The sequence below is a fragment of the Alligator mississippiensis genome, chromosome 1, assembly GCF_030867095.1.
Source record: "Alligator mississippiensis isolate rAllMis1 chromosome 1, rAllMis1, whole genome shotgun sequence".
In the NCBI taxonomy this organism is placed as follows: domain Eukaryota; kingdom Metazoa; phylum Chordata; order Crocodylia; family Alligatoridae; genus Alligator; species Alligator mississippiensis.
Window position 1 is genome coordinate 441,921,601 of NC_081824.1, and position 25,196 is coordinate 441,946,796.

The 25,196-nt window shown below is 47.1% G+C and overlaps 1 protein-coding gene across 2 annotated transcripts in view; it reads right to left on the reverse strand.

Moving 5' to 3' along the window:
- Positions 1-25,196, reverse strand: part of CFAP300 (cilia and flagella associated protein 300) — a 46,647-nt gene that overhangs the window by 6,847 nt on the left and 14,604 nt on the right. For both annotated transcript variants that reach the window (XM_019482027.2, XM_059721089.1), the window contains exons 5-6: positions 23,724-23,896; positions 401-467 (exon numbers count right to left, since the gene is read on the reverse strand). In XM_019482027.2, the coding sequence (XP_019337572.1) occupies positions 401-467; positions 23,724-23,896 (240 nt within the window). The remainder of the gene's footprint in view (positions 1-400; positions 468-23,723; positions 23,897-25,196) is intronic.

Below are 25,196 nucleotides of genomic sequence, written 5' to 3' on the forward strand. Positions count from 1 at the left end.
CCCACGTTTTACTAACTTAAAAAATGAAAACTGAAGTGGCATTCATTGGTGAAATGTTATTGAAAAGTGATACCAAGATGACATAAGGAAAAGGGTCTTAAAAAAAATTGCACCCAAGTACTAACTAATCTAAATATTATTGTATTGATGGTAATAATAAGATATGAAAAAATTTCTAGTCAATTCATCATCTTCATCATCTACAATTACACAGAGAATGTTTAAGACCCAGCTAGACAAAGCTTAGTCCAGGATGATTTAGTTGGGGCTGGTCCTGCTTTCAGCATTTAGACTAGATGACCTCCTGAGGTCCCTTCCAACCCTAATATTCAGCAATTCTAAGTTGGATACCTTTGCACTTCTCATGGATAAGTGCTACACCAAGAAAGTTAATACTTACATAGGCAGCAACTTTGAAGACCGTAGATGTAACACTTATTTCCTTTGTTTCAGGATGCTTTTGAACACTGAAATATGCAAAAATAATCCAAATGTAATAACATTTACAGCATGATTAAAGTACTACAGTAATGTCTGAAATAGTTGCAAATTATGCATTGTGTTCTTGCTCAAGTAAATGGAATGGAATTTATTGGCAAGGACTTGATCCATCTGTCACAACCAGAAAATTATACATAACTAGACACAGTAACAAAATAAAAAATATTTACCAAACATTCTGTCTGGTCATTTGGGTCTAGTTTTACCTCAGTTTCAGCTGCTAAATTAGAATTGTACTAAGGAGAGACAGTAGTGGCTCCGACATAAAGAATATATCTGATGGAATGTTTTCCCTGCTTTCACCAGCATATTTTAGCTAATCAAGATTTACTTTTTATACTTTTAGAATGGCAGAATTGCAAAGTAAAAACTAGTAATTGCATGTTACAGGGAACAAAAAACAACTCTAGTAGTGAATGGACCTTAATTCATTTATGCTTATAAATTCTTTTATTTTTTAAGTAGTGCTAGAGTAATGAAATTGTGATGGTCCAGGAATTGTGCAAGAGGCAAGGATTTCTTAGGGTGATACCTTTTATTGGACCACCTGCATAGCTGGAATAAAGTTAGACAAGCTTTTGAAAGCAAGATATTCTTCCAAGTCTGAAATGAGAACTGTTTATTGCACCTTTAACATTTCTAAGCTTCCTTTATCTGTTTGCTATAAGACTTGCAGGCATTCTCCTGGAGCTGAACGCCTCCTGGAGCTCTGGGTAGGCTCCAGTCCCCAGAGAACCTGCTTCTCACCTCTGCACTCCTCCAGGTTAAACCCAGCTAGCTGATTAGCAGGATGGGGGCACAAAGTATTGTCCCAGGGCTGGAACTTTTCCAGGGCTCCAGGAAAGTTCTCGCTGCTGAAGAATGGCCCCCTGCCCCATCCCACCACTCAGCTGATTGGCAGGACATCTGGCAGGGTCCCCACAGGGCTCCCTGATAGCCTGTCCAGGTGCAAGTTGTCAGGGAGTTAGTGCTTGCCTCTCCTTCTTGGAGAGAGAACTGTGGGACAGTGGGTGTCCTCAACACCTGAGAGAAGTGTAAAGCCATTCAAGTTAGATTGGGAGAAGGGAGGTATTCCATAAAGCCAGTTTTCTTCTACAAGAAATCCCTTGAACATCTGTACTCCTCCCTCCTTTTGTGCCAAGAGAAAGGCTTTTCTTCCAGCACAAATGTATTGCCTGTTTGTGGCCTGAGTCTTGCAAATTCCATATTATACAGATCCAGTGAATTTGGAACTTGACAAGAAGGTTTTATTTCCGAAACAGGTTTCAATATTCTGGAACAGTGGATTCAGGTTTTTAGGCATGGGTACTTCTGTCTGTTTTCTATAGAACAATAGCACAGAACAACAAGTTCTAGTAGCATGTCCCATTTTAACACACCTTCTGCACTGTTGGTTGGGGTTTTTTTTAAAATAAAGAACGACAGTGTTATGATCTGTAAACTAGGGGTGTCAAACATACAGCCCACAGGCTGGATCCAACCTGCTGGGCTACCAGTAGGCCAGGAAATTTGGTAGCATGATTAACAATAGGCATGGCCTGTCACAGAATCTAGGGCCCTGATGAACATGGCCATCAGCAGCAGGGGGTGGTTGGCCCACCACCACTTAATCACCTCCACCATGGCAAGCTGCCACAGGCTGGGTAGCCACTTGCCTCACGCCAGTGTGCCTGCCATCCCATGCAGCATTCAGCTTCTAGGAGCCCCACAGTCCAGATTTGGCTCAAAACACAGAGTGAGTCTGACATTCCTGCTTTAAACTCATGGAAATTTGGATCCTTTTGATTTGGAGATTTCATCTGTAGGATAGTGAAATAATTCTCAAGTGACTATAATCGAGTCTGTTTTCCATGGACTTTTGTTTTTTTTTCTTACATAAAACAGATTAGCAGATCAGCTCTCAAATTGTAAGATATCTGTTAAAAACATTATAACGTTATGTATAAATCATTCTAGGGTCTGTTCCTTGGTCCGCTTTTTTTAAATTAAAAACTGAAAAAGAAAAGGTAATTTCTAAGTTATCAGTAGAGTTGTTGGAAAGGTTTATTCTCCCTCTCCTCACTTCGCTAGAAATTTGGAGATATCTGGTTGGTTTCCTTGATAGAAGTTGCATTCTTGAGCTTGGATATTTGTTCCTAATATTTAATGCTGTGGAAGCATATCAGGTTAAAAACAGACACTGCATTTGAGGCAGTTCAGAGTCAAAACCTAAGAGCATCAAAGCTCTTTTCACACATTGCTATTCATTCCAGGGAAAAGCTATTAAACTGAATTAACCATGATTGTCCCAGGAAAAAAAGGGTTATCTTGTAGGCCTATGCAAATAGGGAAGTATTCGATTTGGATTTGGATTCGGCCGATTCGGAGGACAGTGATTCAATTTGGATTGCTGTCCCAAATCGATTCGGTGCCAAATCAATTCAAAGATTTGTCCCGAATTGATTCAGAGATTCGGCCATCGACTATAATGGGGAATCACTGAAATACCTGTAACTGTCATTATTTGGCTGATTCAGATAAAAATTGCAGGGATGGTCGCCCCTTCTGAGGGCATGAAGACTGCCAAGTTTCAGGGAGATAGGTGCAGGGGTTCTGGGAAACTGCACCTCAAGCTGCTGACAAGCAAAACTTATGTCACGTATGTGTGTTAAGGCTCAGTGGGGTGAAAACTGCAGGCATGCTAGGCCCTGCTGAGGCCACGGAGCCTGCCAGTTTTCAAGGAAATAGGTGCAGGGGTTTCTGGGAAACTGCACCTCAGGCCGCTGACAAGCAAAACTCGTGACATGGGTGACACTGTGTGTGTGTTAAGGCATGCCCTCACTGGCACTGCAGCCTCTACATGACACAGTAGTGTGCCCCAATGAGGTCTTCTCCTCCCCTACAGTTTCAGCCCAGTCCACCACTTTAAATGACAACAAGTAATAAAATAACTTAGTGAGCACTAGCACATTAGCACCAGCAGCATCTCAGGCAGCCAAGCTGTGACAGAGCCTTTCTTTCCTCTCCTGCAGGAGCTTCTTTTCTAGCAGCTGCCAGAGAATTCTCCCTGCCAGCCCCAGCCTGGGGCTTAGATGTGCCCAGGGCCCTGCATCCGTCTGGTCAGCTGACCAGGGACAGGTGCTAGGGCTGCTGATCTAAGGACATGACACTGGCAGACAAGGTCCTTTGGGTCAATCTAGTATCTTTCAGTAGACCAACTGAATAGTTAGAGAAATATATCTTAGCAAGCTTTCAGCTTGAAAAACCCTCTGTCAGGCTGAAAAAGTACCTGCAGTTGGCCTGTGCATGCTGTTCCTGGATGGAAGGAATAGTAAAGAAGCAAGAGCCTGGCATGCAATGCAGGCAAGAAAGGCAGTCAGAGAAAATGGAAATGGAGGTGTCGGGGTGAGGGACAGGCTAGGGTGGGGTGGGGGGGGGGAGGGAAGAGGATGTAGCAGCGCAGGTAAAAGTGGAGGGGTATGTAGGCAGAGTCAGATGTCCAGCAGGTTGTAGTATGTCATAAATCCAATGTCTGTATTGAGTCCACAGCGCACCCCCACTCCCACCTGCAGATGCTTCCTCAGCCTGATGAAGGGTTTTTCAACCCAAAAGCTGGCATCTCAGGCAGCTAAGCTGAGCTCACCTGGAGCCTCACAACTCCAATGCAACCAGCAAGCCTCAGGCCTGTCAAAGATGTGACGGGTCTGGACTTTCCCCAGCCAGGACTGTGCATGCATGTGGTAGCTGGAGATTATGGCACCTCCTGCCCAACTTTCACCAGGGGGATCCTCAGTCCTGGCATTTCCTGGGGCTGCTGCAGCACCAACAGTCCCACCAGGCCTCCCCGACCCTGGCAGAGTACAGTTTTAGTGGTCATGCCCAGGACCTGGGGCTGCCTCCTTCCCCATAGCCCCAGCCCATACCTCCAAGTTCATCCTAGCACAGAAGCTCAGCAGAGACATGTTCTTCCCTTGCTGGCTGGTGATGCAGCAAGTCCCCCTCCAGCTCTGAGAGTGGGGCATTAACTGGTTTAAAAATATAAAATGGAAATAGGCGAGGACAGAGTGAGGAGGGTGGCACGCACTCTGTCTGCAGGTGAAGCTTGGGGAAACCCAGTAGTGGGAGGTTCACCTTGAGGAACACCAGCTGCTCCAGCAAACCAGGATCCAAGCAGGTGCGGTGGGGTGTGACAACATTCCCAGCAATGCTGAACACCCTCTCGCTTGGAACACTGGTCGGTGGACAGGACAGGTGTTGTTGGGCAACCATGGCCAGATCCTGCCATATCTGGCTGCGGCTTGCCCAATAGGCCAAGGGGTCACTGTCCAGCGGCTCCATGTCCTTGGTGAGATAGGTAGCCACCGAAGCCTTGGTACTACCTGCCTGAGGCTGGGGTCTGACGCATCTGGACCCCAACATTGAAGCCATGCCCTTGGCCCACATCGGCAGTGGCTGGCATGGAGGAGACTGGCTGGTGCTGGTGCTGGGAGTACTGGCATGGGAAAGTGGATCCCCCTCTTCCACATCCCCTTGCCTCCGCCCTTCTGCCTCCCTGACTCTGTTGACCAGCACCTGTGTCCAGTGATTGAGGGTTTTGGTGCTGCCAGTGCACACGCTCCCCTTTACCCTTGGGTAGCACATGCCTGCCAGCATGTGGACCGTACTGGACCACAAGGGATCCAGCCCTCCTTCAGCCGCCTTACCAGTGCCTGCATGTCTGTTGACAACGGCTTGCCCCAAGCCAGGAACACTGATCCCCTGGACCTCCATTTGGTTCTCAAGTTCCCTCACTATGGGGTCACCTGGCTACGGAGGGCATTGCCAGTGCTGAAGGTATCCTACTCAGCTCTGTTAAGGGGACCACTGATCCCAATCTCCCCAAACAAGGCCATCTCGTGGATGGCTTGTTGCTCCACCAGCCTTTCCAGCATCAGGTATGTGGAGTTCCACCAAGTCTCCACATCCTGCATGATTTTGTGCTGCGGGATGCTCAGCTCTGCCTGTTTCTCCCACAGCATCTTGTCCTCCTTGATGCTGTGGTGGAAGTAGCCCGCCACCTTCCTACCTTTTGAAATCAGCTGGATGGTAGTGACGGCACCATTACCGACAGCCCTATCCCCATCCAAGGCATCCCTGACTATGAGGTGCAGCTTGTGTGCCACACAGCGGATGCCAACAAAGTTAGCATCATGGACTGCCTTCACCATACTGGCCCTGTTGTCAGTGACCATGAACCCATTGGTGAGCTCACCCTGCCCATGTGGTTCATGGCCACCATGATCTCCCTTGCTGTGTGGGACTCATCCATCACCTCAGCTTGAAGGAGAGCCGACCGACGGCCTGACTGATCACACCAGTGCCCTGTGCAGCAGATGTAGGCATGATCTCCATCCCGGCTGCTCCAGATATTGGAGGTGAAGTGCAAGGCTACCTGCAGTCCTGCCTTGAGCAGTTCCTCCCTCAAGTACTCCCTGCATGCCTCATACAGGGAGGGCACCACTGTCCTACTAAAGGTGGTGCATGCGGGCACTTGGTAGGATGCCATGAGCTGCCTGAACCCTGGCCGCTCAGCTAAGGAAAAGGGCTGGCCATCCAGAGCATCTCCCCAGTGCTATGGGTGACCTCGCTCGCCCTTGCAAAGTGCCCCACTTTGTCTGCAGGTTTCCCCCACCGCTCCAGGGTGGCCTGCATCTGCTTAGGGAGGATGGGGGCTTTGGAGCAAGCAGGTGACTTCCTTTTGGGCACGCTCCTATTGGTGCGAGGCTGAGAAGAAAGAAGGGCAAGGGGGTGCTGCCTCCTCAGACGCAGCAGCATCGCCGTGGTGGTGAAGTGTTTCACCTCCTTGCCCCAGCTGATCTGTCTTTGGCAGTGCTGGCAGATAGCATACTTGGGATCATCTGCCACCTCAAAATAATCCCAAAATATGCTTCTGGGTTGAGGGTAGGAATCCTGCCTTATCCCCACCCTCAGTAGGCAGAGGCAGAACAACAGGAGGAGCTGACTCAGCTGAGCCACTTGCCTCCACAACCTCCTCTGAGGTGCCTTCTTGACAAGGAGACCTGGGTCTAGGGGAACTTCAAAGGTGTGGAGCACAAACTCAGATTCTCCCTGAGTCCCCAGAATTTCTTTAGCTAGGGTGCTCAGGTTGCCTGGTTCCAGATCCAGCTCCTCCTCTGGCAGTGGGAGGCTTATGCTGGGAGATGAAATTGGGGTGGAGGAGACTATCATTCTGCTGCTGGTGCCTATTTCTGGAGTTAGGGGAGGTGGTGCAGGTGCAGATGCAGGGACAGGTACTGCTCCCACCTCCTTGCTTCCACTGGCAGCAGAACACTCATGGCTGCCAGGAAAGAGGATGTGTCCATGTTTGGGGAGAGGGGGTGGAACTTGCAGCTCTAGCTCTCCTCTTACCCCCTCTAGCCCCTCTCCCTCCCCTGCCAGAAAACCTGCCACCTGCCTTTCCAGCACGCTTCATGGTAATCTTTCCTGTGCTGGAAAATGTGTCTGTGTGTGTACCTAACTAATAATATATGTCATCTTCTTCTCTGATGTATGACAGTGTTTGACTTCTTCTATGTTGTGTTTACTGTTGTATGTGCAACTAAAATAATATTTCTTCTTCTGCTTCTTCTATGACTCTCTGACTTGTGTTATGTTAATCTGACTTCTGTGTTATGTTTACTGTTGTGTAACTGAAATAATCTCTTCTTCTGTGACTGTCTGACTTCTGTGTTGTGTTAATCTGAATCCTTATCGACTTCTTCTGTGTTGTCTTTAGTTTGTATATAACTATAACTAATAATATTAATAACTATATAAACTCTTCTTCTTCTATGAATGTCTGACTTCTTTTGTGTTGTAATAATATCTGACTTCTTCTTTTATGATGTATGTGTATGATTGTGTGTAATGTATGTGCTTCCCTGCACAGTGATGGATCACACTGCCAGGGAAAACACAGCTTTCTTTTTAAAAAGTGTTGGGGAAAAAAGCACAAGAACAAATATAAATTGAAAGAAATGGATTGGATAGGGATAAGTAGAGGGATTCTAGTTAGTAAGCTATAACCAATCTTTTCGAAGACCAAAAAGTAGCAAGAGACTGACTAGGTAGGAAGCCAAGCCAGTCCAGTACCTTTCAGATGCTGTTGCTCAGGCAGAAACAGTTCACAAAAGGCACAGAAAGCCTGCAGACAGAGGCTTATATGCTGTTTCTACATCCCTCCCCCAGAGCACTGTGATTGGAAAGGGACTCAGGCAAAGATCAAAGTCACTGGCCAGCTAGACAGGTCAGTCTTTCCTCCACCTGCTCCCCCTTCCTCTTCTCAGTTTCTGTTCCCCTGTAAGACTGCCTTCCAAATCCCCAAATCTTTTCTGAATCGATTTGGAGGGTTTTTTTCTTCTCTCGATTCAATTTGGATTCAGTGATTTGGCCTCTGAATTGGGCCAAATCTTCTCCGAATCAAATCACGGACCGAAGCTTCACATGCCCCTATTATTTTGGATACATTGCAAGTACTTAAAGTGGACAATGGGCATCTACTACTGTAGGGTTCCAGGATAAAGGACTTTGTCCCAGAAGTCTGTTTTTACCCTCAGTTAAATTCCTAGAATGAAAGAGTGAGTCTGCTGAAATGTTTGTTATTGAATTAAGAGGATCTAAAATTTTACCTTTGCCATCTCTGACACATTAATGTGAAAAATAAGTGTAAGTGCTGTAACTGTTAATTTTTACTATGAGCTTTAGAAAAAAACCCTCTTACCTTTGTAGAAAGAATATTTGCATGAGCATACTGTACCAGACTGCATATATTCTTCAAATTGTTATTTGCTAAATTATGAAACTTCCATATTTTAGAAATAGCTATTTTAACCTATTTCTTTTTATGAACGTGAATCCTCTTCACTGCTTCTTATCTTATTTCAAACTATTTTATTATCCCCAGAACGTTGTATTAGTTTCTGTACCCAAGACAGCAACCACAAGCTCTCCGGTAAATGTAGTGTGTATCAAGAAACAAAGCGGGAAAAGAGGAAAAGGAGGAGGAAGAAGTGTGAATTTTCCAGAAACATAACAAGGTGAATGTCCCAGGGGAGCTGGGACGCCAAAGAAACCCTGGGGCAGCAAGGAGGCTTACTTACCTCCCGTGGGTCCGGAAGAGCCGGGGGAGGCGTGCACACCAAAGACGCCGGTGCAGGCAATCAGCCGGGCCTTTATCCAGCTGTGGCTGAGCAGCGGGGGCGGAGGACGCATCCTGGAAGGAATAAGGAGCAGCCCCGCCGGGACTGTGGGGCGGTTGCTGAGGGGAGACCCCGAGAGGGAATCCCAGCGTGGAGGAGAGCAACCGCCGCTCTCGGCCGTTCCGAGAGCGAGGGGCAGAGCCAGGGCAGGCTCCGAGGAAGCCGGCAACACAACCGGCAGCAGGCTTGATTGCGGAGCCGGCTACAACGCCAGCAGTGAAATTGACGACGGTGCACGCCATAGAGCCAGTGAAGGAGCTGGCGGCGTCTAGGGCACTGAAGCCCCCAGAGGAAATTGACGGCAGGGAACGCTGCCGAGCTAGTAAAGGAGCCGGCGGCATTTGTAGCGGCAGAGCCAGTGAAGGAACTGGCTGCGCCACATGTAGTGGTGCCGGTGAAGGAACCGGCGGCAGCTGGAACAGTAGTACCGGGAAGGAACCAGAGGCGTCCTGGGCGGCAAGGCTGGTGGAGTAACCGGCTACTTCGGGAGTAGGAGGACCAGGGCCGGGAAGAGCGGCAAGATTCAGGGAGGAGCCGAGGGAGAAGGTCTGAGGCAGCGACCCCGGCAGACGCCATAGTGAGCCGGAGACCTGTACGTAAGCGGGCAGGTCGGAGGTGAGACAGCGGCGGGCCGAGGACAGCAGTGAGGCCAAAACAGGACAGAACCACAGGTGGTGAGTGGCTGGGGTGTAGGGGAGGACGGAGCCCCAAGACCACCCGCTAGGGACCGCGCCAACTCTGGTGGCTACCCCAAGGGAGGACCCCCACTGAGATTACATTCAAAGTCGTGGCAGGAGAGTTCAGGGGTCCTCCCGACCTCAACAGAGGTAGCCTTCGGGGCCCATCTGTAAGCCTGGGGTTCATAAAATCTAGGGACCGGGCAAGGGCGGCGCGGGAGCACCTGCTAGAGCGGAGGCGGGTACAGTGAAGTGTAACAGGGGGCCTTCTCAGGGCCAATTTACCTTTGGTCCACCCAGCTGTTCTGGGCCAACTGCCCGGCACGCCTTGATGTTAATTAATTAATGATCTTAATAAGCGGGAGGCTGCCCATTTCTTGCCCTGATCCAGGGGGCACTATCTGTGGCTCCATACCTCCCCTACACTGCAGCCCATGCCTCGCAGATGGCATCCTCTGTTGTCAACATCACTGGCCCTACTCTGGGCCCCAGAATCCTACTATTTGAACCCCACCTGGATCCTTCCACTTAGTCGGCCTACTCTGCCTTTATTCTAGGCTGCATAGCTTCCTGAGCTGCTCCCCCTTATGGGTATGGTCCCCCTGGGACCTTTGGCTACACTGGCCCTGGCCTCACCTCCAGGTCAGTCAGAACCCCAGGCCCTCAGCTCTGGGCATCCCATGCGGTGGGCCCTTGGCCCTTCGACCCTTCTAGTTCTGGCCCCAGCATTGACCAGTCGGGGGATTTCGAGACAGGTTTCTGAGTCTATGGCCTGACTCTCTCGCTGGGGTCCACCTTCCAGACCCTACAAGAGGGTAACCCACCCAGTTGTGAGAGCTGAGGTTATGGTGCCCTGACCCGCTTTTCAGGGGGTGGTAACTGGTCTGGCATTTCCTGGTGGCTCCTGTACCACTGAGAGCCCCATTAGGTCACCCACTCCCGGCAGGGTGCAGTTTTATGTCATGCCGTGGATCAGGAGCCTCCTGACCATCCCCTACAGCTCCTCCCTTACCTCCAGAGTGTTCCATGAAGGCTTGCAGCCCAGTAATGTTGCTGTGCCTCCAGCCAGCAGCAAAATGCCCTGTTTATATGGGCAGCTAGAGCTCTAAAATGGCCACCGCAATTAAGTACCTGCTGGCTGCTTGTCCCCAAGTCTTAAAGTGGCAGGCACAAACAGTGTCCTGCCACATGAAGACACTGTAACTGCTACCATTTTGAAGTAAAATCCATCTCCCAAATGAAGATGGAAAAACTCAAATTTGGACATGCTACATACAAACAAATTAGGATAGCATAATCTCATAGTTTTATGGCAAGATATGTTTTAGCTGGGTTTTAATTAACAAACATAAATATATCAAGAGTTATTTTTAATGTTCTCTTACATTAAAAATAAGTAAAAAGCATTTAGTTTATGTATTATGCAAAAGTCTTGTACTAAACCAACCCAGAACTGTGTCATAATAACTCATTAGTCACTCATAATAAGCTCATTATCCACCTTATTCATTAGTAAGGTGGGGAGAAAGCTGGCTGGATCGCCAGACTCAATAGCTAATAATCAATGGCTCAATGTCTAGTTGAGTGCTCCAGGGGTCAGTCCTGGGGCTGGTTTTGTTCAATATCATTATTAACGATCTGGAAGATGGGATGGAGTGCACCCTTAGCAATTTCATGGATTACACCAAGCTGGGGGGTGTAGTAGATATACTGGAGCATAGGGCTAGGATTCGACTTAGCCTAGGGCTAGCCTAAGGCTAGCATTTGACCTAGACAAATTGGCAGATTGGGCCAAAAGAAAACTCATGAGGTTCAACAAGGATAAGTCCTGTACTTAGGACAGAACAATCCCATGCATTGCTACAAGCTTGAGACCAATTGGCTAAGCAGCAGCTCTGCAGAAAAGGATCTGGGGGTTACAGTGGACAGTAAGCTGGATATAAGTCAGCAGTGTGTCCCTGGTGCCAAGAAGGCTAATAGCATACTGGGCTTTATGAGTAGGAGTATTGCCAGCAGATCAAGGGAAGTAATTATTCCCCTCTATTCTGCACTGGTGAGGCCACATCTGGAGTACCGTGCCCAGTTTTGGGGCCTCCACTACAGAAAGGAAGTGGACAAGTTGGCAGAGGGCAACAAAAATGGTGAGGGGGCTAGGGCACATAACTTCTGAGGAGAGGCTGTGTGTGGGAACTGGGCTTATTTAATCTGTAGAAGAGAAGACTGAGGGAAGATTTGATAGCAGTCTTCTACTATCTGAACAGTGGTTCCAAAGAGAATGGAGCTAGACTGGTCTCAGTGGTGGCAGATGACAGAACAAGGAGCAATGGTCTCAAGTTGCAGCAAGGGAAGTTTAGGTTGGATATTAGGAAAAACTTTCTGGCTAGGGTGGTGGTGAAGCACTAAAATAGGTTACCCAGAGAGGTGGTGGAATCTCCATCCCTGGAGGTTTTTAAGGCCTGGCCTGACAGCCCTGGCTGGAATGATGTAGTTGGGAATGGTCCTGCTTTGAGCAGGGACTTGGATTGGATGATCTCCTGAGGTCCCTTCAAACCCTCATTTTCTATGATTCTATGATCATAAATATATAGATAGCTCCATGAACAATGTGTGCCCCCAGAGGCCGGGAGGGACACAGCAACTGCCCGGAGCCGGTGGTGGCAGTGGTGGGGAGGGGTGGTGGCGGCAAGCAGGGAGCTCCCGGGGCAGCTGCAGCAGTGTTGGTGGCAGGGGCAGGTCAAGTGGGGAGCTCCCACAGGTGACCACCTGCAGACGCCGCTGGCAGCATTGGCAGCGAGGAGGGGTGGGGTGGCAAGTGATTACCGCCCGCAGGCGCTGCCAGCAGCATCAGCGGCACTTTTCTCGGGGTGCACCACCAATCTCAGGGGATGCACATGCACCTGCACGCACTCCCTACATGTCGCCAATGGATAACTCCCAGCACAGGGGCTTTGCATGGCTCTCAGAAAGGAAGAAATATGGTATGTTTTGAATGGTGTGTTTTCCTCTACCCTGTCAAAACTCATCAAAATCAGGTCCATAATTGTTTATATTGATCCACAAGACTTTGATTTAAAAGTTGAAAGTGACAGAAGTCCCAACAGAACTGGACTTTGAAAATGACTGTTTCCTAAGAAAACAAAGTCTAATGGGCTATGGAGTAGACAAGAAGTAAGCAATTACTTTGCAAATCAGTAATGTAATCTTGTAAAAGAATCTATGTAGAGTCAGTCTTAGGTGACAGTGTCAAAGAGCAAACTCTCCCTATGCCTGAAGAAGGGTGCTTGTGCTCGAAAGCTTGCAAAGAACAAATTTTCCAACTATTTTGTGGTCTAATAAAATATGTCAAGCATCTACCCAAAGAACCTTTTCTGCCAATGTCAAAGAAGAGAACTTTCCTATGTAAAATAGTTTTGTTTGTTTTTAAGTAATTTTCTAGCTCATTTGTAACCTTTCTTAATAGGTTCCAATTTCAAAAGCTTAGTGGAGGCAAGAAAGAAAGTGTACGTATGCTTAAATGGTAAGTGATGGATGGTCAAAAGGCGTAGCATATACTTTTATAATACAATGAACTTTGAGTGCAGTAGTGTTGGAACTCAAAGTTTGTTAGCTAGATGCCTTAAGGACTGGTGGGGAGAAAGTCTTTAAAGGAACTGCCACTGTAGGTATTACCCAGGCTTTTCTGGAGCTCTTTTGTACAAATATTTTATATTATAAAAGCAAACATGTGCTATCTAAATCAAACAGAGAGTATGTTCTGTGGCCTAGGGCCCCGTGTGCTGAATGAACAACCGGAATGACTGGAGTTCAAAGCTGGGTGTGGGCCCCTGGACTACTGCCAGACAAGAGTGGCCCTCCTAGGCTCAAAATTTACATAGAGCAATGGTCTCGAGTTGCAGCAAGGGAAGCTGAGTTAAGATATTTGGAAAAACTCTCTCATTAGAAGGGTAGTAAAGTATTGGTACATGCTGCCAACAGAGGTTGTGGAATCTCCATCCTTGGAGGATTTTAGGACCCAGATAAACAAAGCCTTGGTTACAGTTGGGGCAGTCCTGCTTTGAGCAAGGAGTTGGCAGATGACTTCCTGAGGTCTCTTCCAACCCTAATTTTCTAAGATTTATTGCTTTTATTACGGTGTTCTTATTAACAATTTCTCTAGCAATTTGGAAGCCTACCAGTGCCTCTTCAAGCAGGGGGCTGAACTAGATAACCTCATAAGGTCCCTTCCAACCCTAATGTTCCATGATTCTATTATCATAATAAAATGAATTCTAAATATCTATACATGCTGGCATTTGCTTTTGGTTTCTTTACCATAGAAGAATCAGAGCTGCTCCTGCCCCCTTTGCTCACCAGGATGTGGGGCACTAAGCAGCACTGGGGTGCCAGTGCCCTGACCATGCCCTTGCCCTTTGCTCCCAAACCATAGCCCTGCCAGTACCCCTCACTCCTGACCCGCAGCCCCTGCCTGCTCCCTACTAGCTCCCTCCCAGCAGTAGCTCTGTCCCAGCACCAGGGCATGAGTCCAGCTGCAGCTGTCCCACCTTCCCACCTGGTTCTTTGTGGCTCTGAGCAGTGCCAGACCTTACTGTGTTGCTCCCTGTGCCTGTGCCGAGGCCCCAGTGATCCCATGCTGTTCCTACAATGCTCGTGACTGGGGCATAGGGACTGGACTGGGTAAGCCCCTCCTCTTCCAGGCTGGCCTCCCCCTACACAGGCTGCTTTGAGGGGTAGGGAGACCCTAACCCAGCGCTGGCAGCTTCTCCTACCAAGACAGCACTTCCCCATCCCTGACCCCCATCTCTTTCTCTCTCTCTCACACACACCCCTGCTGCCACCTCTACCCTTCCTCTGAGCCCATCGTTCCCCCCCCAAGTGGTTCCTGGAACCAGGAGCCCCACTAGGCTGGGGCCTCATGTCCCACCACTGGTGTGGGTATGGGGCAGGGCTACAGTGTGGCAGTTTCCCCTACAGTTGCAGGTCTCACCAGCAGGTCCCATCCTGTTTGGTGGCTGGGCATGCAGGATGTCAGATTTGTGGGAGGGATGTGGAGTTTGCAAGGGGGGAAGGGTTGGAGGCTTGAGTGTGGGGCTTATGGAGGGGTGTGCATGGGGGGTTTGAGGGGTAGGTGGGTGTAGGGTTTGTGGGCGTGAGGATTGTGCGGGGTGGGGGGCTTTTGCGGGGTTTGGGAAGTGTGGGGTTTGTGGGTGGATTATGGGGTTTATGGGTAGGTGTGTGGATGGGGGGTTTGTGGATGGATTAGGGGGTTTGTGGGTGTCAGGAGACTGTGTGGGGATGGGGACTGCGGAGTTGGGGGGGACTGTGCGGGAGTGGTGGGTCCCTCCACCCATCCCCCTGCACGGCGCACAGCCCCCACCCCCCGCAGCAGCAGCCAGCAGTGGGCTGTCAGGGTGCTCATGGTCTGCTGCTAGCAGAGCCCCCCAACAGCATGTGGTGCCGCCTGAGACCCGGGGGTTCCATGTGGCCCATGGCACTGGCCCAAACCACTGGTGCAGGCCTTCAGTCAGGACCAGGCCAGCTCTTGCTGTCATGGAAGACAGGAGCCACATGCCATCTGGCCGGGCTGGCACCCTGTGCCCTGCGCACCGGGCCAGCTCCACAGAGGCAAAAGCAGCCCGACCTGATGGTGCGTGGCTCTTGCCTGCCGTGCCGGGAGCCCAAGATGACAGCAAGAACTGGCCTAGTTCTGTTTGAAGGTGAGCAGCAGTGGGCTGGGCCAATGCCTCATACCACATGGAACCCCTGCATCTTAGGTGGCGCCACACACCACCGGGGGTCTCTGCCAGCAGCAGGCCATGAGCACCCCGATGGCCTGCTGCTGTTGTGGGGAAGGCTGTGCGCCATGCAGGGCAGGGGACGACAGGGAACCCACCCCTCCCACACAGTCCTGCCCCATCCCCACATAGTCCCACCACCCCCACAGTCCCCTCCCACTCCCACATACCTGCTGCCAGCCTTGCCCCACTTCTATTTGCTCCATCATACTGAGGCAGCATGCTAGAGCAGCAGGGGCACCTGGTAGGCATAGAGACACTCTAGCTGGGTGCTAGAGCATCTCTTTGGAAGACCCAGCCTCCGCTTGCTTCAGGGTATGCTCCAGGAGTGCACCCTGTGCCACTTTTTTCAGCACGGGGGGGTTTTTCATACCGGGATTAACTGTTTTAAGATGCCGTAACAGGCACATGCTTGTTCGTCTACAGCCTATATTTTCTTCACTATTGGCTCTAAAATTGAAAGTTTGTTTGAAATAATACAGAACTTTAATCTTTTACATTAATTTACAAATGATTTGGCTTGTTCTTTCCTCTCAAATGGTTGCGAGAGATCAGCAAGATACAGAACAAGAGTTTGCAGAAGAAAGAATTTATAGAAGTGGTTTTTCAAGAAGAATTTAGAAGTCAAATGATTTTTATTGGTATAGGGAGCAACCCATAGAGAACAGGAGGCCAAATTTGCAAAACACCAGAAAATAATGAGCAACTGCAAGAGGAAAAAAAATAAGATCAGAGATTAAACAAAATTATGCAATGCCTTGAAAAACAACATTAAAAGTTTGATGAGAAAAAATACAGGAAACCAAGCCAGGGAAAATATTTAGAGAGAAGGATAACAGGAAACAACATGCACTTCAAGAAGGAGACAGCAGTAGCATTTTGGATTAACTAAAAGCAAGAAGTGGAAGAAGCAACAGATAAAACCTTGGTGTGGGTGAAGAAAGAAGATTCTAAACAAGCATCACTGCAAGCTAGGACAAACAGATGTCTCAGTATCAGTGGAAGGAAATAGACAATTTGAGTTTAAGATGGGTGTCTCAACGCCCTAGCTCAGGCTTGTCCAACATATGGCCTGCGGGCCGCCATGCGGCCTGCCAAGCCATTTTATCTGGCCTGCGGCGGCACCACCACTGCTGACGCTGTGGAGCACAGAGCCGCAGTGGCGGAGCGTGGAGCCACGGCGGCGGTGGGGCTGCGGCAGTGTGTGGAGATGCGGCAGCACGCAGAGCCGTGGCAGTGGTGGCGGAGCGGGGAGCCACAGCAGCGACAGAGGAGTGGAGGCAAGGCAGGAAGGGCTGGCCCACGGGCCCCAGCCGGCAGCGAGTGGAGGGGAGCTGCTTACCCCCGCAGGGCCTGGCTCATTAGTGAGCCGGGTCCTGCTGCAGCTGCCCCAAGGGCTACGCAGGGCTGCCCCAGCCATGCCTGATTGGACGAGCTGGGGATGGGCTCCGCCCCTTGCCCCGGCACGTGGTCGAGGGAGCTGCAGCATGGCCTGCGCCCTGTCCACATGCGTGGTGGACGGAGGCACGAGGTAAGTTCCCATGCAGAGCTGGGAGTGCCTCGGGGCTGGGCCAGGGTGGACAGAGGCACGGGGTAAGTTCCCGTGCGGAGCTGGGGGCGCCTCGGGGCTGTATGTGTGTGTGTGTGTGTGCTTCCCAGCACATCTAAATAGCTGCTTTGGCTCTGATGCAACACACGTGTGCTTGGAAGCACACACGCATGCACATGCATGCATGCATGCACACACACACAGCCCCAACCCCCCAGCTCCCAGATTCCCACCAATCTGGTACTTTTGCTTAAATTTTCTCCAGTGGCTGGGACACTGAGACAACCTATAAAATCTGGGACTGTCTCAGCCAATCCAGGATATATGGTCACCCTACGAATAAATAGTTTAGATTATTTTTGTTGATTTTTTTTTTTTTTTTTTAATGATACACTAATTCCTACTGCATTTCAGAAAAGTACCTTGGATGGGCCCAGGGACAACATACTCAGGCATTTTCAGTTCTTTCTCCTTTCGTTTTCATTTTCTCCTGTCTTTTTCATTAGGTACATTCCTACCTTTTAATGTCACCATCTCTTTTGGTTCAGATACTCAGAGTTGCCAATTCTCATGATAGTGGTGGAAAAATTTTGGCTGGAGCTAAAACCAGTGAGAAGCTACAGCCCACGAACAGATTTAGCAAGGGAAATCACTTTTAATGATTGCTTGGCCATTTCTCCAGCTCCTGCACAGAGGAGCTGATTGGGACTGTTCAAGAAGGAGGCATGTCAAAGGTCACATGACACCACTTCCTGTTGTGATGTCACTTCCTGTGAGGTCTTTGAATATGGCTTGCCAGCCCACTGGGTGATAACAAGTTTGTGATCCGGCATCACATTCAAAAAGGTTGGACACCCTTACCCTAGCTGAACTTGAAGAAATAAAATTTACAGAAAAGTAGGTAAATGGGATACTCAAGTAAGAAGCAAAGCACAAGAGTAGAAAGATTTAGCTAGCATAACAGTCACCTTGATCAGGAAAGTTTTAGTGGATGGAGAGACTGAGTGGCAGAATGAGTGGTCAAGAAGAGATAGCTGAAGGAAGGGTTGTCATATGAAGTGAGTAGATGACATGTTGAAGATTTGAAAATAAAAGGAAAAAGAAAGATGACAATAGAAGAACCAGTAGGGAAGAATGGGGGGGGGGGTGTCTTCTCAAGTAAGGAAAGCAGTCAAAAGACATATGGGGGAACAAGAAGAAAAATTAACCAGAAAGGATATGGAATCAAGAGAACAGCTTGAGTAGTTAAAAGATAGCTAGTAGAAAGGTAAAAGCCAGACTAGAGTGAAATGAAATAATTACTTGGGAAAATCTATCCATGTTTAAAAGTATGTAGTGTAAAGTTTTCATACAGGAACTTCTGCATGGAAAGGAAGAGGCTGGGAATAAGGGTTTGACTCTTCTTAAAGTAAAGAGGAGCCAACTAGAGGTGATAGCAAAAGAGTGGCTCAGAAAACAGAAGTGACCCTGTGGGAATGGAGAGGGTAGCTGAGAGGCAAAAGGAAAGAATGTGGAAGAAGAGATTATACTCCAGGCACTTTGTCCAACGTCATTCAACAGCATTAGAACAGAAACAGCTGTAGTGAATGCAGGGAGCAAGCTAAGGCTAGGGATTAGAGGAGCAGACAGTATGTTGTGAATGTGGCATGAAAGATTTAAAAGAAAAGAAAGGGTAGCTCTGTGATTGCTAGCTCTTTGTAAGCATGTTCAGTATGCCTGAAGGGCCCTACCTGAGTACTCTCTTATAATGCTATGAAAACCATAGACCTCAGACCAACTGATTAGGAACCTTTAGGGATTAGTTTTGATATTGTAACTAGTAAAGTACACAATTAAAATACCAGACTCTCTCTCTCTCTCTCTCTCTATATATATATATATTAAAAATAGCGACCACTTGTTCAATGCCTGTAATATGTTCATGAAGTATCTCAGCAGTGACAACTTTTCTAGTGCTACTCTCCAGTAAGAACTTATTTTGGTTAGCTAAAATTACTAAAGTTGATACAAAAATTCCAACAAGAAAATGCCATCAGGAAAGCAACTGTCCAGTTCTATAGGCAGAAACTGCAGTCCCCATGTACAAGTGCCATATAAGTCAATGAAAACACTCACCTGAGTATAGACTGCATTATATATTTGTCCAGATTACTCTTTTTATTATTGGTAAATTACATATGCGGTGATTTACTCTTCTTTATAATCAAATGAGAGGTTTGGAATAGCTGCAATTTAAGTTATTCACTTAAACAGAGCCATCCCTAGGGGTGTGTGGGGCCCGGGGCATATCAGCCTATGCGGGGGTGGGGGTGGCGACTGCCCGCAGAAGCTGGCAGCAGGGTCTGTACGGCACTGTCTGTGGGGCCCCCCAAAGTGCGGGGCCCAGGCTGGTCACCCCAATTTGTGCCCCGCCCAGGGACAGCCCTGCTTTTAAAGTTAACAAAAAAAGAGACTAGATTGACTGCTGAAGAAAAGCTGAAAAATACTTTTTTTTATAGGAACAAATATGTAATTATCCACATGACACTACAGACAAATTTCAAACAAGTGATGGAAAACAGCATATTGCAGATATAAACATCAGATACCAAACCTAAATGCTAGATTAACATTTTGTATCTAGCATAGTACTGAGGTACTGTAATTATTCCACCTCTGAGGCAGCCATGGGAAAGAAACACAGTTTTGGGATTCACACCTCCTACCCTAGTTCCATTTTCCACAGTGGGAGTAAGCTACTGTAGCAATTTATAAAGCAGTATTTGTTTTCTCTATCATGTTGACTTGGTTCGTCTAACACATTAATTAAGACTAGCAAAAGTCTGTGTTCCACCCCTCTGTTGTCTTCCTCCTACTTGCTTGTGGCAAAGAAAAAAATAGTGGAAGTAGGAGCATTGCTGGGCCAACTCATGCCTCCTTCTCCCTCTTCCATTCCAAACCCTGGGTAGTGTAGGAAGTGTCTCATATTTGTTTACAATTCTGGGTTCTGCCTAAGGACAAGTGACAATTTTATCCTGAATTCCCAAGAGGCTGATGCATACATATTTATTGTAGTTTCAGAAAAATGTATAAGCAAAGGTGGAGAAAGCACAATATAAAATAATTTTGAACCATAGTTCTAGATTTTAACTAAGATCATCATATGGCCTATGTTTTGCTCAATTTACAATATTTCTTTCTTGAGCTTTATTACAATTAGTAGAAATTCTGAATCTTTCAAGTGGACTATTTAACTCTACAAAGTTACTTCCATGACTTGCTAATAGGTGACTGGATCAGTTAAATAAAACAGCTATCAGCCTGCACGGTGTAATTTTAATGTTCAGCATAAAATAATGCACCCAAAGGATAAAGTCCATGATAAACAAGGTTTCCCCCTCAACAGGATATTAATTCAAAATGAAAACACTTACTTTATTTACTTGAGTCTAAGACAATGATTTTTCCTCCAATCATCATGGGTAAAAAAAGCCTTATCTTAGACATGAGCACCAGCTAGGGGCAGGCAGCGACTCAGTTCCAGCTTCAGCCTTGGCCTTGGGACCAAGGCCAGAGCTGAGTTGTTGCCTGCCCCAGGTTGAGGTGGTTCATACAGTTAGAGAACAGGTGCATTGTTGGGGGAGTGTAGAGGAGACCCACACCAGGGGAGTGGTATACAGGGAGACCTGCAGTTGGGGGGGAGAGTGCAAAAGAGAAACCCCCACCCACCATCACTTACCTTAGGTTCTGGCTCTAGCCCCAACCCAGCAAGGCCTGGAGCTGCTGCCACTCTTTTTGTTTAGACAGGACAGTACTGGGGCCACTGCTGCTGTCTCCCCCAGAGCCAGACTGGCCCCAAATGTAAGTACTTGGGAAGACGAGGGGTAGGCCACGGAGGAGGTGGCAGGGAGGCAGGAACAGGCATGGAGGGGGCTAGGAGGCAAGTGGCAGGGGAGGAAGGCACTACTGGGAGCAAGTGGCAGGGGAGGACAGGCAGCAGGGTGGCAAACACAGGCATGGGGGCAGGGCAGGCAACAGGGGGGGCAGACACAGGCATGGAGGACCAGGCAGGGGGCAAGGGGTGGGGGTCTGCTCCCTTGACCTCCACCACTGCTTTCTCTCCCACAGCTGTGGGACGGACACATTTAAGACAACCTTCCAGTACTTAGACTTTATACATGGAAAATTAAAACAAATTTATGTATCTTCCATGAACAAAATCTAATTATTGGGGGAGGGGGGAATCATCTTAAATGTGAAGGTAAATATGATAGCTTCTAACTGGTATGTTGGATGGCTAGCTTTAATTTTTAAACTTCTGTATAAAACAGACACAGAAAATACAAAGTACAAATCCTGCTTTGAATATTGCTATCACTAGCCTATTAAGCAGTTAAGTTAAAAATATATTACTGTAATATTTGCTACTTTAACTATAACCAGGAAACCAATACTATAATTGATTTTCATATTCTACATCATCTGCAAACTCTTTACTATAAAATTGCTCCCCTGTGTACCATTTCCCATGTTTTCTGGAAGGTTGTAACGATACACCACTATGTATCTTTACAAACAGGAAAAGCAATATTAAAATTAAAAATCCATTTAATATAATAGCAAAAAGAAAAAAGTGGGAGGGCAGTCTCAAGAACAATCAACAAGCTATTTGATTCCTTAAACCAAGCCCTGAATGCTCACCTCAGTCAGTTATGTCAGGTTGACAAGAATCAGGTTTCTAATTCCCAAAGTTCCAGCCCCACACACCAGCCCAACTCCACTGATTTCATTGTGCTTATTTAGGGAAAGTATGGGAGACAAATCAAGCCCCAAATATTTTATTCCAGATGGCTGTTAAGGCATCAAAATTTTCGAGTTAAATAGCCTTCCTCAGGGTTAATTCGTAAGACAAAAGAGAACTTGATTTTGCAAGAAGCAGAGCACTTAGGCCTTGATCCAGTGAAATTCTTAAGTACAAGCTTAATTGTAAAGGGCAGAAGTTGTCCCACTGACTCATTTCATGTAACCTTCATTACTTAACTTCAATAGGATTACTTGTATCTTTAAAATATGTATGTACTTAAAAGCTTAACTGAACCAAGGCCAAATGCTCAGCATCTTCAATGCAAAAAATAAGAACCACTCATGGTATCATTTCACTAACTTTTGAACTTAGTATGAATTTGCCAAAACTAGAGGTAAAGGTATGATATTATGCACTGTATATTTTTTGAGAGCAAGATGTTGAGTATGGAAAATGAAGTTATTAAGAGCTTATGTATTTCCACAACTGGCTAGTGTATTTTTTTCTGTTACAACATAAATCTGGCTTAGGGAATAAAAAAGTTTATTGATTTTGCCTGAGACTGCTCTTTTTGGGGGGTATTACATTAAATTGACCACATTATCTGGTCCCAGTAGTATTTCCCATTTTCAGTACAGAGAACTGATGGAACCAGTAAAGTCTCTAAACTGGGAATTTAGGTAGTAGTTCGCAAAATTCCAGCACTGCACACCAGTCCAACCGCACATGCTGGCCCAACCCTGCATGCAGGCCCTTGTTATCTGGCCCACAAGGCTCCCCCTGAGTCCAGAAATTTAGCAGCAGGGAAGCAGCAATTAAAGTTGCCATGGGTCTTCTGTTGCCAAATTTCTGGACCAACCCATGGGGTACGTCTACACATGCATATTAATACTATGCAATAAACTCCAGTGTTGTTTGAATGTGTAACTGGGAGCACAGCATGTTGAGCTGGCTTGGAGCAGCCCCAGCTGGCAGACAGTACAGGGGGTCAGCCTGCCAAAGCAGAGCTGTTCCCCCAGGCTCAAAGTGCTCTGAAGGGGCTGGTTGAGGCACAAGTGTGCTTCAGTGTGGGGCTAGCCAGCAGGCAGCTCTACACTGAAGCACCCTTGTGCCCCAGCCAGCTGAGGCAGTGTCCGCACACATGCTGCTGCAGAGTAAATTAGTTTACTCTAGCCTAATAGGGGCGCATGTTTAGACACACAATATTTACTGCACAGCTAATTAGGCTATTGTGCACTAAACGTCTTGATTAGACGCGCCTATGGAGAGCCCTGTGGACTGAATGACACAGCTCTGTGGCCAGAGGTTAAGCACTACTGAATTAAGTTAGTCATCTATGCCTAAGCTTTGTAATATAGCAAAGAAAGATACTATAAGAGAGCTGTCATTATGTTAAAATCGTATGTAAAACAATAGTATTTCACTAGCTCAGGGGCAGGCAAAATACGGCCCGCAGGCCAAATCCAGCCCACCAGGCCATTCTATCTGGCCCGCGGGTCCCCTAAAAAATTTAGAAAATTAATTTATCTGTCCCAGCAGCCCTGTCAAAGCTGACAAGAGCCAGGGGCCATAGGACCTGGGAGGAGCCTCAGCAGGACTGAACAGCTCATCCCGCCCACCCCCACCCACCCCCAGCCATTTCACTCTCTTCCTGCCCCCACCCCACTCCAGCACCAGGTGGCTGCCAGCTCCATCGCCGGACCAAGGAGTACAGGCTATGCCAATACGGGTGTGTGTGTGTGTGTGTGTGTGTGTGTGTGTGCAGGCAGGGACAGTGTGTCAGTGTGTGTGTGAGAGCAGGCAGGGACAGTGTGGGGAGGCAGGCAGGGACAGTACATGTGTGTATGAAAGGAGTACTTCCAGGGGCCAGGGGAGGGACTTCGGGTGGCAAAGGTCAGTGGTTAGGGGGCAGGACTTCCAGTCACAAGATGGTGATGGGGGTGGGGCATCTGTCAAGGAGCGGGGCTACCAATGCAGCCCTTGACAGCTTGCCAAAACTCGGTAAGCGGCCCCTCACTCGAAATAATTGCCCGCCCCTGCACTAGCGTAATATAAATAATTTTAAATACTTTCATACCGTATGCTGTAAATGCATTAATAACATAACCTAATTTACAAAACGTGTAGGTGCAATTTTATGAACAGCTGCACACATAAAACTGTGCATGTTTGAAAAATCAGTTTCTAAGAATGGGAAACTCTTACCTCACAAGATCTTTATATAACACCTTTGTAGTTTCTAAGTATGGATCAAGTACATCTTCAAATTGACAGAGTGTTCCTCCAAGGCAAAGATGTTCAAAAAGACGGAAGAGAAACTCCTCACGTTCTGACTGGCTGAATAAATCAAAATGGTCTGAGTCTTCCAGGAGCAAAACCTTGTATGGAAAAAGAAGTAGTATCAGTTCCTGATCTGAAATGAAACATTAAACAATGCAACTCTTTTGCTGTATGTTTAGATATTTCCATTATTATTTTCATATGGAATATGGGAGATATTTTTCAGTCAGGTAGAAGTCTTCTGTTGTGGAATCAATTCCTTATTTGTTTTGCACCTGCGGAATAGATTGCAGGCCCCTGCTTTCAGATTTATGCCCATAAAGAACTGATTTTCTGTCTGAAAATTTTCTTATTCCCTGCAGCATGGACAATTATTGTGATACTGAATCAAGGAAGTGATGTTAATGAACTACACAGCTGTATTCTTTGGTGACACCAAACAGGAGTTTGTTATGTTGGAGAGCTGCCAGTCAGAGAGCTGTTTGTCTTTATTTAACAATGTTAAATGACTGATCCAGTTCCTTTATTGACTGCAATGTAAGATTAGGACTTTAAATAAGAGCATGGCTAGAAGTCTAAGCACATAAATGGAAGCCAGGAACTTCTGGCTTCTAATTCCCTTTGCAATTTTAGATGTATCACATAACTTCTGACAAGCTGCAATGGGATCTGCCACTAGGACTGCCTATGGAATACTAATTTTTCTAACTACTCAGTTGGTCTAATCAAAGATATCACATCTACCCAAAGAACCTTGTCTGCCTATGTCCTTAGACCAACACGGCCACAACCAACAATGTTATGGAATACCATTCACTTAAAATGGGAGATTATACAGTCACAGGAATCCATGCTGTTGGGGAAGGATGAAACAACATTTTGTGTATTGTCTCTCCCCTTCCAGATTACATAAACACCTTTTACAAGAAATACTTTTCATGGAAAATGTTCTCTACTTACAAGTTAACACCTGACAATTTTAATTGCCAGTTTGCAAGCTAAACCTGGAATCTGATGGCCAATGTGAGCTCTTTCCTCTTCCCATAACTTCAAGACAGACCAGTTTTGCAGGTCAAACTTTATCAGTGCCACTTGTGCAAACTCATTGTCTTCAATAGGTCTGCCAAGTATAAATGACTGACTGTATTTAAGTGCTTATGCACTAGGGTGAATAAAATACAGTTCTCTCAAACTTACCTGTGCGAGCCCAGAACAAGTAATAGTAAAATAAGCCTCATTTACAAGTCATTAAAATCAGAAGATACACATACACTAAAAAGATCTGTTGATTGTTACAGGGGCACTTTTCTGAATAAGAATGCACTTGAATCGCACTACTGCAAATAATATGGGGAAAATATTTACCTGAGCTAATGTTTACCTATGGATAAAGACTAC